The sequence below is a fragment of the Plectropomus leopardus genome, chromosome 1 (genome assembly GCF_008729295.1).
Source record: "Plectropomus leopardus isolate mb chromosome 1, YSFRI_Pleo_2.0, whole genome shotgun sequence".
NCBI lineage: Eukaryota > Metazoa > Chordata > Actinopteri > Perciformes > Serranidae > Plectropomus > Plectropomus leopardus.
The window spans coordinates 23,387,500-23,401,819 of record NC_056463.1 but is presented as its reverse complement, the minus strand read 5'-3'; the positions used below and the strand labels follow the sequence as shown (position 1 = coordinate 23,401,819).

The following is a 14,320-nucleotide window of genomic DNA, read 5'->3' as shown; positions in this document are numbered from 1 at the left end:
GCCTTGATGGGCGGTTAAGATTGTTTAAATTAATGAGTTAATATTTTATTTTGTATTTTCACACTTCCAAAAAAAGGAAACAAACTTTGTGTTTGTCCCAAAATAACTACTAAACATATTAAGTGCAGATAGAATAAATACAAGTCTATGAAAACCTGCTTTCAGAGACTCTGAATATTTGAAGAGAGGACGCTGCCCCCTAGCGGCTATGATAAGGTCTGGCCTAGCCGTGTACATTCAGTAGTCAAACAAACATTTACAAATGAAAACAATGAGACGAATAGGTACAAACTAGACGGACAAAATTGAAATGAAATAATATAGACACGAGTATGAACACACACAGGGGTTTACCTAATTAGAAATAAAGATGTAATATTTGCATATATTAACAGTTTTGGTTAATTTTTATTACACATTTTTAAAATGCGATTTTTTTATATATATATATCTAGATCAGGCTTTTTGAAAGTGACATATGAGGGCATTTTTTTTTGTTTTTTATGTTATTTTATGAATGTAAAATTCATTTAGAATAATGAATAATAATTTAAAATAATTAGAATAATGAGCAAATTAACTGTTCCCTTGGAGAACTTCAGATTTTTTTTAATATAAATTTTTGCCAAAATTAATTTGGAGATCCACCTGAAAATCAGCCCAGAAGATTACATGCACACACTATTTTCGTTTAGTTTTGTGCAAATAAATGTTTTATTTTGAAGGTCTCGCGCCGGAAGTGCTATTGTTGTTGCTGCTGGCGGAGCGGAAGTGAAGTTTCACGCCATTTTGAGATCGGCCAGGCGTTGAGCAGCTAGTTGCTTGAGGGCAATGTGATCGACCCTTTTGAAGCTATGCCGTTTACTTAGTCGTTTTACAAAACTGCCATCACGTTATTATTTGAGCGTTTATCCAACTGATATAACATTTGTAACCCAGGTTACTCTTCAGCCATGTCCACCGAGGGAGCCGCCGACCAGGTAACGTTAGCTAACCTTACATGTAGCTCTGCTAAGCTAAACCTTACTTAGCATCATTTAGCTAGTGTGTTACTCTTGGATAACGAAAACATGTAAACTCTGCTACAATACACATAAGATAATATGTTTAGACGTCACTATTAGCTTATATTGCAGAAGTACGGCGATGATTTGTCCGCGGGTTTGTCGCAAAGTGGCTAAAACTTTTAACTTGTCGTTGGCTAACTGTAGCGATGTTGCTACAGTTTTCCAACGGCTACGCGTTGAGCTAACTTAAAAATCACCTGCATGTGAACTTTATATACTCTTGTAGTTACTTTAATGTCGTTGTTGCTACTGATTCTTAATGCGGGATGTTTCTCTGTGGTGCCAAGATTTCATTTAACTAGGTAGTGGGGGAGGGGGACACGCTTCTTTATCTTAAACATGATTTGCCTCATATATAGTTGCAGAGTTTATAGTTTTGTCACACACTGCAATAGCGTGGCCAAGAATTTAGGTCCTCATTAATTAATACTTCATCCATCGCATCATTTTATATTATTTCCTCTTCATACCTTTCCTCTTGTTCTGTAAAAACCTGTAGATGTTTCCATGTAGTTAAATATGGTCTGTATACTCTATAGTTTAGATATAATGTCTACATTAAACAACAACACAAATGTGTTTACGTATAGCTATATATGGTCTGTATAGTTTATTTATAATGTTTACATAAAACAATAATGTAAGTAGGTTTTTAACCAAAAAAAAAGAGTTGAATGATGCCATCAGCAGCAACATCACCAAACAGCCGTATGTAATCTTCATAGTAGCTGCTGATTTTAATCAACTCAACCTTCAACTCCTAAGATGTAGCAGGATCAAGGATAATTGTAATTGTAAAAAAAATCTAACATCTACCATCTAAATATAGTTATATGTGGCCTGTATAGTTTAGAATTTATATATAGTTTGAACATTTTAAAAAAATCAATTTATTTAAAAACGGAAGGGAGTCAATTATTTTTCAATAACTGAGAGAAGGGACGGGATTTAATAAGTTTGCACTTCTTCCCACTCCTTTGTGGACATGTATCAATGTTTGTGTATATTTATATGTTCATTCTTTTTTTTTTCCCCACATGTTCAAAATAAATGACGATTTCAATCCCTGTATAGTAAGCCTGTATTTAGCGTTATTTTGCCCCTAAAGCGTCATGGCGTACTGCAAATTTATTCATTAGCATAACTATGTTCCCCCCTGTGTTTTTGTGTTGACTTGCAGGCAGCAGCAGAGTATATCCCAGAGAAGGTGAAGAAGGCAGAGAAGAAGTTGGAAGAAAACCCATATGACCTTGACGCATGGAGCATTCTGATTCGAGAAGCACAGGTTTAGTGACACAGAGTTGTATTCCTGGGGTTAAGCAAACTGAGAATACGGGTGGGGGGTTAGGAGTAATACACTGTTAAAATACAAAACACTTCATCTTTTCTCTCTTATGATTGCTTTTGGAATGTAAACACGTTTTCCTTCTTTAGAACCAACCCATAGATAAAGCAAGGAAGACATATGAGCGACTTGTCGCCCAGTTCCCAAGTTCTGGCAGATTCTGGAAACTATTCATTGAAGCTGAGGTTAATACTTTTTCTTTTCTCTAGTGTGCATGGCTGGGGATTTTTCTAACATGATCAACAATGTGATTTTCACACAAACAAAATGTCTTATTAATTAATGAAGTTTAAAGTCACAATTCTTGTTTCAAGTTATTAGGCCTGACTACTTTTTTTTTTCCTTGCAGTTATCACGTTTATTATTTATGGTCAGGAGTAATGAATAACGGCATTTTGGCAGTTGAAAGCATCTACCTGAATAAGAATATCCTACACTGATGGATCTGTAATGAACATAGATGTAGGATGATGTTAAACATTTTTATTTGTCAGGCTCTAAGCTACACATTTAAGAATTGTGCCTCTAAACAAAGACAAAGGGGAAGTAAACTATAACCGTTTCTTTTACAGAAAATCCTTATGTTCCCAGGGTTAAAAAAAAAAAAAAAACATATTCTCTGCGTCATATTTAAAATGGGGTAAAATGCATTTGTTGCATGTTTGGTCTGCAACAGTATTAAAACTATTTTAATGGTATCGGAGTGCATTAGCCTTTTATTCACTTGTTGTGTCTATTTATTGCCTCCTGTGTCATTTCTTTCGGGTAATTTTATAAACAAATATATTGATTGTGTGGCCCTTTCTTTCCTTGAGACATTTCTCCCCACTGCTCCCGAATATACAACCAGTGACCTACTTCCCTCAACAGGCTTTGTTGTTATGTAGTAAGCTACTGATGGGATGACTCATTCTCGCTAACCGGGAGAAATTTATTTTCTGGTGCCCTCGACCTCTGCAGATGACTACTGCAATTGGTGTTAAACACATTGCACAGATATTCTCAGTATTATAAAGCATTAAGATTCAGCTTCTAGCTTAGTCCAGTGTGCATCTCTGGATAATGATTGCCTCTATGCTGTGAGTTGAATGTTGCTGTATGTTGAGGCTGTAGTGGTTGTGATTTGTTGTTGTGGGGTTGCTCCCCTGGGTGAAGCTATCCCTCTCCCCCATAATGTTCCCCCAAGTCTTTATCCACTTGAAGTACTCAGGCCTGTACTTTTATTGAAATGGATTTAGAGAGATATGTTCTAAAAGAAAGACAAACACACAGCTGCCTTTTCCAGATAGTCTCTAGGCTTCTCAGGAACAGCCTTTTTTTTTCTAGTCTGCAGATGGCACTAACTGTAACTGTGCCAGTAAAGCTTCAGTGTCACTCCACACTGCTAACACATTAGGCCCTGTTACAGAGCTGACAGCCAGCAGCAGAATTAAAAAGCCAGAGCAGTTACTACAGCTAGTAGGGATGTTTGATTTGTGGATTTAAAAGACTATGCAGGGAGAGAGAGAGAGAGAGAGAGAGAAGAAGAAATTAGAGTAGATTAAAACATCCTGACACACCCCAGCTTTAATTTTGTGGCAGGCATGTACATTTTTCTCATTCAGGAAGATATTTAATATTTAGATTGGGTTGAAACAAACCCATTGTTATCCAATGTGTTTGGCTTTTTGTAAGTAAAATATGCAATATCTGTAGGAAGAGGAACTAAATTTTCAAATGAAATGCTCAAAATCTCACAGAGTTCCAATTTTGGACTATGATTGTGGGCGGGAGGGTAATTACCTCAAGTATCTGTGAAGTATGGGGAAAGATGACTGATGAGTGCATCTATAGCAGATCACATTGGCACCCAGTTTTTGAAGTGACTTAAAATGTCATGTTAATGTTAACATTTTTTTAACAAAAATAAAGAAAATAAGAATAAGCTTTTTTTTCATTTTTTCTTCTGAAGTGATTAGGGTAGTGTATCAGAGTGGAATTTTTACATTCTTACCAAATAGAAATTCTCAGGATACAATTTTAACAATATAAAAAGTGCACAGGAAAAAATGAGGAGCCAACTACACTGCAAATAGACCAGTCACCTAAAATAAAGAAAAATATAGCTTTGTTTATTTATTTAGTTATTTTTTAGCCTCTGCCTCTCCCCACCAAACTCCAATTCAGCCCAAAACACAACTTAAGTTACTAATATGGTGACACACATGCATAGCAGACAGATATTAGCACCCATTGGTTGGTGTAATTATAATGTCATATCAATGTTAACATTTGAAACAAGGACTAAAGAAATCTAAATAAAGAAAAATAGTGAAAGTATGATTATGCTTTTCAGTTTTTTTATTGAGTTTTTTAGATTCCTACAAAATCAAAATACTTAGATTACACTTTTAGTTAAGGAGAAGGAGAAATAAGGAGCCAATTATACTGCAAATAAACAGTCTATTATAATACAGAGAAAAGTTGCATAACTTCTCTTCAGCTATTTCTTATCTAGCTGTCACCTCTCCATATTAAACTTTAAACCATAATTCAACCCAAAAGACAACCTGAGATACTAATATGACATTTTAACAGACAGTTACATCCATAGTAGACATATTTTAGCATTCAGCTGTTGCAGTAAATTATGTCATGTCAATTATATTTGCAACAAAAATTAGGAAAATGTAATTATTATGCTTTTTTAATTTTGTCAAGTATCTAAATTGGGGTATTTGAGGATTTCAGAATACATGTAGTAGTTAGTATTATTATTATAACAAGTATATTTATGCTGATAACATCAATAATGCAAAGTGAAATACAGAGATGCAATTATATTTGCAACTAAAAATTAGGAAAATGTAATTATTATGTTTTTTTAATATTATGAGTTATAGTATCTAAAATTTGGGGTTACTCTTTGAAGGGCGAATTTCAGAATACATGGTGTAGTCAATTTATAAGAAAAATGTTTGGGTTGCCATGTTTCTATAATGATAGCATAATAGTAGTAGTAGTTATAATAATAATAATAATAATAATAATAATAATAATGCAAAGTGAAGGGGAAAGTAGGCAGAAAAGAAGTAGTTAATTAAAGTGCAAATAGGCAAGTCCCATAAAATACAAATATTTTAAAAAGGTAGTTTTTTATTAAGTTAGAAGTTATGTTCTTAGTATTTAGCCATTACCCCTTTCCATAAAACTCTAAACCACAATTCAACCAAAAACACAACCCCAAGATACTAATTTGTCAAATTCACATTTAGGATTTTCGTTGCTAGTATTAGAGACTGGACATTTAAATGAGCTTAAAATTATTTAATAATTTATTTTTTAGATTCGGAGATTTTAGTGCCGACTCATGTGTTGGCAGTACATTTTAATAGCTTGCAGCTCATTTGCAACTCATAGTAAAAAGACATTCCCTTATTTGGTAAGTATGTAAATTAGCTCTTATTCCCCCCTCCATTACAACTACCTGTATGTTAAAACTATTAACTAAGTTATTCATGTTGGAAACCCTCAAAGCATCACAAAACCTGTGATATACTCTGCACTTTTTATTCAACGGAGTATAAAGCAGTTTCCCCAAAGAGTGCAGTGTAGCTTCGTGTTTGTGTGAGAGTCTGCTTCACTTGACTTTACAGACCTCATTTGTAAAAGGTGCACACCAGTCAAATTGTAATTGAGTCTTTCGTTGCTTCCATCTTTTAGAGAGTCCAGCTCAATCAGGACTACTTCACACATTACATTCACTGAAACACCAAGTGGAGAAAATGTGCCAGCACATGTTGTTTGACACAATGCTAAAATTTATAATGAAATTATTACACCCCTCCCCCCACAGTGATGTTTAAAATGATGTCTGTCTCATGCAGTGTGTGAGAGGAGCGTACTGAGGCCAACTTCTTAGTCCGTCAGTCTTTTTAGACTGTGTCAGTATACGTTTTGTCATGCTTCTTATTTTTCTTTCATTTTTTTTAAAGGATTATAGCATGGTCAGTGTTTTCTGTGACAACTGCAACTAATATGTGCTCAACTCGACTCATTTATTTTCTCAGAAAGTAAATAAGATACTTTTATTGACTGCATTTGCAATTTTGTGATGCTTTTATTTTGGAGTTAGTGCACATTTTCTCTCTTGTTAAATGTAGAATGACACAAATATCAACCAGTACTGTGTATTAACAAGCAGTCTGACCTGAGATAAATACATCACTGTTACATTTAGTTCATATTTTCATTCGTGAGCTTTCTTTTCTCGTAAAGTAAGCTGATAGTGTGTTCAGAGGATTACATGGGTGGGTTGTAGGTTTTTTTTCTGGCAGTAATCTTTTTTTTTGGGTTTGTGCTTAAGGAGGCTGTTGACTAACAGGATACTTGACTCCCCCTTGAAGCAGGCCTGAGAGGTTTAGTAGTGTTTCCCTCCAGGAGCAGCATCTAGAAAGATCTGTAACCATTTCATCCAAATATTAAACCATCATTGCAGCCTAACTGCTGTGCATTATGTAGCTGATCTATTTCGAGGTGACACATGGAGGATTTGCAGTTGGTTATCCTAGGAAACCTTAATTAAAATTGTATATATACATTTGTATGAGGCAGTACATTAGATTTTGCAGGTGCATTAACTGATTTCGAGGATAAAGAGAAAGGCAGTAGACCTCTTGTCTCTCTTATTACTAGCAGAGATTCACATTTGCCTTGTCTGTGTTTTTTAATGAAGGTGAAAGCTAAATGAGTCAGATGTGTTGTTGCAGTGCCTGAAATGAGTAATGTAGGTCATTCTTATTTTGGGAAGGGACCCTAAAGGCATCCTACACTGCAGTTGCCGTTTATTGCTTAGTTTTACAAAAATCCAACTCTTAGCATTTTTTTTCTAAGAAAATACACTTGTGTAGAGGTGGCACCAAATTTGAATGTTTTTCCCCCATATTGTGATAGATAATATTCAAATATTATAACTGTAAGTCACTCCACTAATCCAACAGGGTGGAAGTCAGTTGATAATATTATGTGAATATTATTGGCAGAGTTCTGTTACCTTTATTGTGTAGGCATGTTTTAAAGTTTTGCCTGCAATGTAATATTGTGTGTAATATCACTGTAACAAAACAGGCATCTTGCTGCTGTACACAGAACTTTCTCAGTGCCTCTCATGTAAACTATTACTTAATGTAATCTCCGGGCTGGTTTAGTTAATCCTTTTGACTTTAATAAGCATTTTAATGTAAACACAATGGGATGGGATAGGTCTACCCACAGAAACAACAGCCACTCCTGTCTGCACAAGAAGGTGCTGTGAGACTGTTGCTTCAACTCATCGACAGTAGCCTGTATGAACTCCATTGCTACAACAGTGTTACCATGGGAACCCGTCTAAGGCACACACACACACACACCCATATCTATATAGCATTTTTCAGTATTGTTCTTCAAATTAATCTTGAAAACCTGCATTTTGAAATTTTCTCCTTTTTTTGTAACACGTAGGCACTGGTGTTTTTCTGGGTCATGTGGCGCAATCTACAAAGAAAATAAACCCCTTTTTTAAAAAGTAAATTGTCATTCTTGTGTGAATTTCACTTTGTTGATCTTCAAAGCACAGTCAGTGGGTGTGTGTGTGTGTGTGTGTGTGTGTGTGTGAGAATGGTCACATTTGCATGAATGCATGTTTCCTGCAAGTGATTAAAGCAGACTTTTGAATTAACATTGCATTTACACTCTTATTTGCAGATCAAGGCTAAAAACTATGACAAGGTAGAAAAGGTAAGTGTCCATCACACTCCAGGAAACTGACGGGTGTGTGACTTTGATGATTGGGAACAGTTGCCTGACTGTAATTAGTCTAGTTCTTCAATAGTGTTGTTCTTTTTGTTTGTTTGTTTTTTATTTGAATACAAATACACACTATTTAAATGTCCATTAAAGTCATTCTTGTATGACAAGACAATTAAAAACACATCTTTACCGTGCACAATTTTGGGTCCAACAAGCCTATAAATCGTGCAGATTAGAGAAAGTGTCTTTGGGTTAAAACTGTGAATTGATTCCCCTGCATAATTACTTGCAACCATTGCTTTAAACACCTTTTTATATATTACTTTTAATTTAAATTCAAATTTATTCAACTGATGAAACTTTAATCCTCTACATTAGTTTGGAATGGATTTGTTTGTGAATGGTTTTCCACGTTAAATCATAGGAGTACGTCCTGTTCAGCTTCTGCCTGAATGTCAAACAAAAAACATACCAAGATGACAAGCTTCGAACTGCCGTGTATTCATCTGAGTTTAGAGGAGCTTGCTGAAATGTAGGGCACATCTGAGGCCTGTCTAATGAAGCAGAATAACGAAAATGCACTGCACAACTGTGCCGAGTAATACCTGGAACCTTCCCCCAAATCTGGCATATGGGCTGAAATAAAAACCGCTTTTCTGGTAATCCTCCTACATGGGATAGGCCACTAATGACTGGCATGCTGGTTTTGAGCGTGGGTATGTAAAGCCAAATGAATGAAACCCTGAAGATAGCCAGTTTTCAATTACAACATATAAATGTAAAATGTGTGTTTGTGTCTATATTCTGGTTATTTTATCTCGTATTCTTGCCCCTTTAGTTGTTCCAGAGATGCCTAATGAAAGTGTTGCACATCGACCTGTGGAAATGTTACCTCTCATATGTCAGAGAGACCAAAGGGAAGCTGCCCAGTTACAAGTAAGAGAATACGCTGCACGGTGGAGTTAAATACATTAGCATACTGCTGCACTGTAAAATACACATACTTCATGTTCTCGCCCACAGAGAGAAGATGGCCCAAGCATATGACTTCGCCCTGGATAAAATTGGCATGGAAATAATGTCTTATCAGGTACACAGAACTGTTTATTTGTACCTGTGTACACAAGTTTCTGTGAACTGACTGTCACCTAACTAATTATTTCCTCCCATCAGATTTGGGTGGACTACATCAACTTCCTCAAAGGAGTGTAAGTGTTTTTCCTGTAATATTGCGAGATGTTACAAGCTGTGTAAGCCAGATCCCTAATGTTTTTGTTTCTGTGTCCCTTCAGCGAGGCTGTCGGCTCGTATGCAGAGAACCAACGGATCACTGCAGTCCGAAGGGTGTACCAGAGAGGCTGCGTGAACCCCATGATCAACATCGAGCAGCTCTGGAGAGATTACAGTAAATATGAGGAGGTGAGGGACCCACACCAGGCCTCTGTCTATCTACATGTTTGCTTATATGATGAGCTTTAGCTGCTGGATTGTGACAGAGAGATGGAGTGCTGCACTGACTTGTCTTCATGAACAGGGAATCAATGTGCACTTGGCCAAAAAGATGATAGAGGACCGAAGTAGAGACTACATGAATGCCAGGAGAGTGGCAAAGGTGAGACAAAAGTGTCACAGATATGCACAGACACGTTTTGACTCCCTGTGCTGCCCTAAACTAATGCAGATTGTGTAATTCAGGAGTATGAGACTGTGATGAAGGGGTTGGACAGGAACGCACCCTCAGTACCGCCCCAGAACTCCCCTCAGGAAGCACAGCAAGTGGAAATGTGGAAAAAGTACATCCAGTGGGAAAAAAGCAACCCATTGCGCACAGAAGACCAGACTCTCATCACAAAGAGAGGTGACTATATTTGTGGTCAGGAGGGATCTATTATATTTGAATTAGTACATTCTGCAATATATGCCCCCAAAAGGCCTGCGATCCCAGTAATTACTCTGGTATGCAATTTTAATCATGTTTTGAGCATCAGGTCAAGAGAGATGCATAATATATGTGGCTTTATCTACTGTAGTAGTGCAGCCACTAGAGGGCATAGGTTGACACTTTCTCCTCTTTCATGCCTAAAATATATTTATCCTGTATTAAGTTTCTGTTGTGCTCTGTGTTGCAGTGATGTTTGCTTATGAGCAGTGCCTGCTGGTACTGGGCCATCATCCTGACATATGGTATGAGGCAGCACAGTACTTGGAGCAGTCCAGCAAACTGCTGGCAGAGAAAGGGGTAAAAAAAAAAATTAGACTTGAATTTTTATGTGAAATTGTCAAAGCCTGCATTTTTCAGATGAGTCAAAGCTCAAAATGCTCCTATAATTCTTTCAGGATATGAATAACTCCAAGCTGTTCAGTGACGAGGCAGCTAACATCTATGAACGTGCCATCGGGACTCTCCTGAAGAAGAACATGCTGCTCTACTTTTCATTCGCCGACTATGAAGAAGTGAGCGTCTAGTTGCTTACTCAGCGCAAATTGTAATCAACATTACAAGTAATACAGGGACTCATCAGCATTCATATCTTCTGCTTTCCTCACAGAGTCGCATGAAATACGAGAAGGTCCACAGCATCTATAACAAACTGCTGGCCATCGAGGACATTGACCCCACGCTGGTCTACATTCAGTACATGAAGTTTGCCAGGAGGGCGGAGGGCATCAAGTCCGGTCGCACCATCTTCAAAAAGGCCAGAGAAGATCTACGCACACGTCACCATGTGTACGTGACAGCAGCGCTGATGGAGTACTACTGCAGCAAGGTACGTACACACAGTCACATAAAACTGAAGATAACCCATGCACAGCTGTGCCTCTCCCCTGGGTGCCAGCCGGCGCAGGATAAACCACAGTGAAACAAAAGAAAATCAAATTTCCAGCACACACCTGGATAAACTGGGTGGATTATGTTTAAGAAAGAAGTGAACTACAAATTTCCACGTGTTTCTTTTTCAGATTTGTTCTGTGCTAATTGCTATCAGGTGTGTTTTTTTAATCAATTACATGCTGATCAGGCGCACTACAAAATATTCATTAAAAAGGCAATAGCAACTATAAGTCTACCATTTAAAACTAATTTCAATTTTTAGAAAAAATTACATTTTATGAGATAATGATATACAATTAATGTAAGAGTGCATTAATTGTACTTGTAGTAAGAGAGGATGAGTACATCCAGGCTGCATACATTTCCATAAAGATACCATAAATATAAAGTACAAAATACATGAATATTGTCATAAGATATAACAGTAGAAAAAATGAAAACATTTTTGAAAAAAATGTATACAGAAGACAAAGGCACATTATACCTTATAACATTATATACCATGATACATAGGTTAGACATACAACTACGAGTGAAAGACATGGACTCAAATCCAAAGCCTCACTCAGCCCATTACATGTTAAATTTGTGTACAGTGTGACTAAAATAAAAATTAAATGTCTACTATAATTTATTTTATTTTTGTAATCTCTTCATCTTTCCCCACAGGATAAATCGGTGGCCTTTAAGATTTTTGAGCTTGGTTTGAAGAAGTACGGTGACATTCCCGAGTACATACTGGCATACATCGATTACCTCTCTCACCTTAATGGTAGGTTATGTGTAATAAACTGCAGAGCTAATAGACAAAGTGTAGGGAAAATGGTCTTTACTATTAATCCATTTATCTAAAAGAAGCTTCTTAGAAGAACGATTTGACACTGAGGTAGCAGTCATGTCCCAGTATCAACTGATGCTGAAATGAAAGATTTCTCCACTGTTATTGTCACAGTAACAGAAAATAAATATGTAACTCTGTTTTTTTTTGTTTCTTGTTTCTTCTTCCAGAGGATAACAACACCAGGGTTCTGTTTGAACGTGTCCTCACCTCAGGAAGTCTGTCACCAGATAAGTCAGGGTAATGTCAAGTATAGATCAAGTTGTGTGCACGTATGTAAGTGGTGTAGTAAACAATATCTGACGACTTTTGCTGACTTGTTTTCTTTCATCTTACAGCGAGATCTGGGCTCGCTTCCTGGCTTTTGAGAGCAACATAGGAGACCTGGCCAGTATCCTGAAAGTGGAGCGCAGGCGATTCACAGCCTTCAAGGACGAATACGAGGGCAAAGAAACGGCCTTGCTTGTAGATAGATACAAGTTCATGGACCTGTATCCCTGCTCTGCTAGTGAACTCAAGGCCCTCGGTTACAAGGTGTGTATTCACCCTTAACAGATGACACACCATAGCCACAGCAGTAATACAGATCAAACTTTCTCTCAACTTATATTTAAACCTTTTCTGCTGTGTTTGTAGGACGTGTCTCGTGCCAAACTGGCAGCTCTGCTCCCAGAGACCGTGGTGGCGCCCTCTGCGCCTTCACTTAAGGATGAAGCTGACCGTAAACCCGAGTACCCCAAACCTGACACTAATCAGATGATCCCCTTCCAGCCACGTCACCTTGCCCGTATGTAGCTCGTAGCTGCCCATTGTCTTCTCTCAGCTATGCTGGATGTTGTAACAATGCAGTGAAACTCTTAAGGATTATGTTGCTGCTATGCATCTGCACTGTTGTGTCTCCAAATCATTAAAAGGACACGTCTTTGATCTGGGTTCCTGCAGATCCTTAGAAAGGCCTAAAAGGCAATAAATTAATCAATTTAGAAATAAGGCCTTAATTGGTATTAAAAGGTCTTAAAGCAATCTTTCAAATCTCTTTAAAATGCTAAGAACTTGGTGAAGATTTTTTTTCTGATGTTGCATTTTAAAATTTCAAAAAAAGTAATGACTTTTTTTTTTTTTTTTAATTTACCCCATTTTTAAATTCCAGTTGTGGATATTGTAAAATTTAAGTCAGAAATTTTTGATGGTGATTTTTTTTCTGAAGTTGAATGTAAAATCTCTAAATAAGTGGTAACATTTTTTTTTTTTTTTAAACAATTTACCCCTTTTTTTTTTCTTCCAATTGTTGTTATTGTAAAATTGAACTTAAATTTAATTATAAGTGGCATTTAAAAAGTCTCAAATCCATCTTGCCTTAAGCTGTAGGATCTCTGTTTGATGTAGCCTCTCGTGGTCCTCCTCACAGCTCCGGGTTTACACCCTGTTCCTGGTGGAGTTTTCCCAGTCCCCCCAGCTGCTGTTGTCCTAATGAAGCTGCTCCCTCCACCTACGTGCTTCACGGTGAGTAGCAGCAGCTTAATACTATCAGCACATATTTACTGGTAATGCAGTAAAACAGGAAAGGGACTGTGATTTGTTTTTCCTGCTGCAGGGTCCCTTTGTTCAAGTGGATGAGCTCATGGAAACATTCAGGAGATGCACACTTCCTGAGAGTAAGTTGCTTTTGTTGGCATTTTGGACGAATCCAGACTCTTTCTTATTGTAGCCACACAGGCTCTGGTGATGAAGATTTGCATACATGTGTGTCAGAATGTTGTTCTGCCTCATATTCAACATGTCACTGATGTGTTGCATGCACTGTCTCCGTAGCTGTTGATGCTGCTGTAGAGCTGATCACTGGTAAACAGTCCGATGCAGGAGGGGAGGGCAATGGATCCATGGAGAACCATGCCGTTGCCAAATCACTCAAGAGGCCTAATGCTGACTCTGATGAGGAAGATGACAAAGGAGCCGTGGCTCCACCCATACACGACATCTACCGTGCACGCCAACAGAAGAGGATTCGATAAACCAACTAAAACACACCCTCAGCCTAACGAGAATGTAATTTTAACAGGTGGTTACATGGGGTAAATGTACATGTTCATATTTCTGAGTGAGTCTGACAGATTATACATCCGTTTATCTCTGTACAGAAGACAAGCATACATACACACACACGGCAGAGTGTTCTTGTGGCTTTTTTTGTTAACAGTTTTTATTTTTAAAGACTGTCCATTATACTGTACAAAATTTTTAATCACCCATTGATTTTGGCACACAGTTCAGTTTTGGCCTTGTGATGTTCCAGTGATGGCAAAGTGGAAACAAACTTCTTTTTTTTTTTTTTTTTAGATAACTGGAGGAAACAGTTCCTTTCAATAAAAATGGAAAATAATTCAACCAGACTTGTCTTTTTATTTGACTTAATAATCAGTGACATATTGATTAGTAACTGTAATTTAATTACATTTTTTTCTCAGTGA

At 37.2% G+C, this 14,320-nt stretch overlaps 1 protein-coding gene across 1 annotated transcript; it reads left to right on the top strand.

Moving 5' to 3' along the window:
- Positions 1-782: 782 nt before the first annotated feature.
- On the top strand, positions 783-14,055 carry cstf3 (cleavage stimulation factor, 3' pre-RNA, subunit 3). Its single transcript, XM_042503571.1, has 20 exons — positions 783-980; positions 2,248-2,352; positions 2,502-2,597; positions 8,137-8,169; positions 9,020-9,117; positions 9,205-9,271; positions 9,355-9,389; positions 9,474-9,600; positions 9,716-9,793; positions 9,877-10,039; positions 10,311-10,420; positions 10,519-10,635; positions 10,731-10,949; positions 11,684-11,786; positions 12,023-12,092; positions 12,191-12,386; positions 12,489-12,639; positions 13,261-13,355; positions 13,447-13,507; positions 13,665-14,055. Exons 1-20 carry the CDS (start codon positions 954-956, stop codon positions 13,862-13,864), a joined length of 2,151 nt encoding a protein of 716 aa, XP_042359505.1. The 5' UTR covers positions 783-953; the 3' UTR covers positions 13,865-14,055.
- The last annotated feature ends 265 nt before the right edge of the window (positions 14,056-14,320 follow it).

Bases quoted from the DNA above. Each gene is read 5' to 3' on its own strand.
- cstf3 (XM_042503571.1), top strand. From the start codon at position 954: ATGTCCACCGAGGGAGCCGCCGACCAG. The intron at 9,794-9,876 runs GTGAGACAAAAG...TGTGTAATTCAG, and splicing joins ATGCCAGGAGAGTGGCAAAG to GAGTATGAGACTGTGATGAA. The intron at 10,950-11,683 runs GTACGTACACAC...CTTTCCCCACAG, and splicing joins TGGAGTACTACTGCAGCAAG to GATAAATCGGTGGCCTTTAA.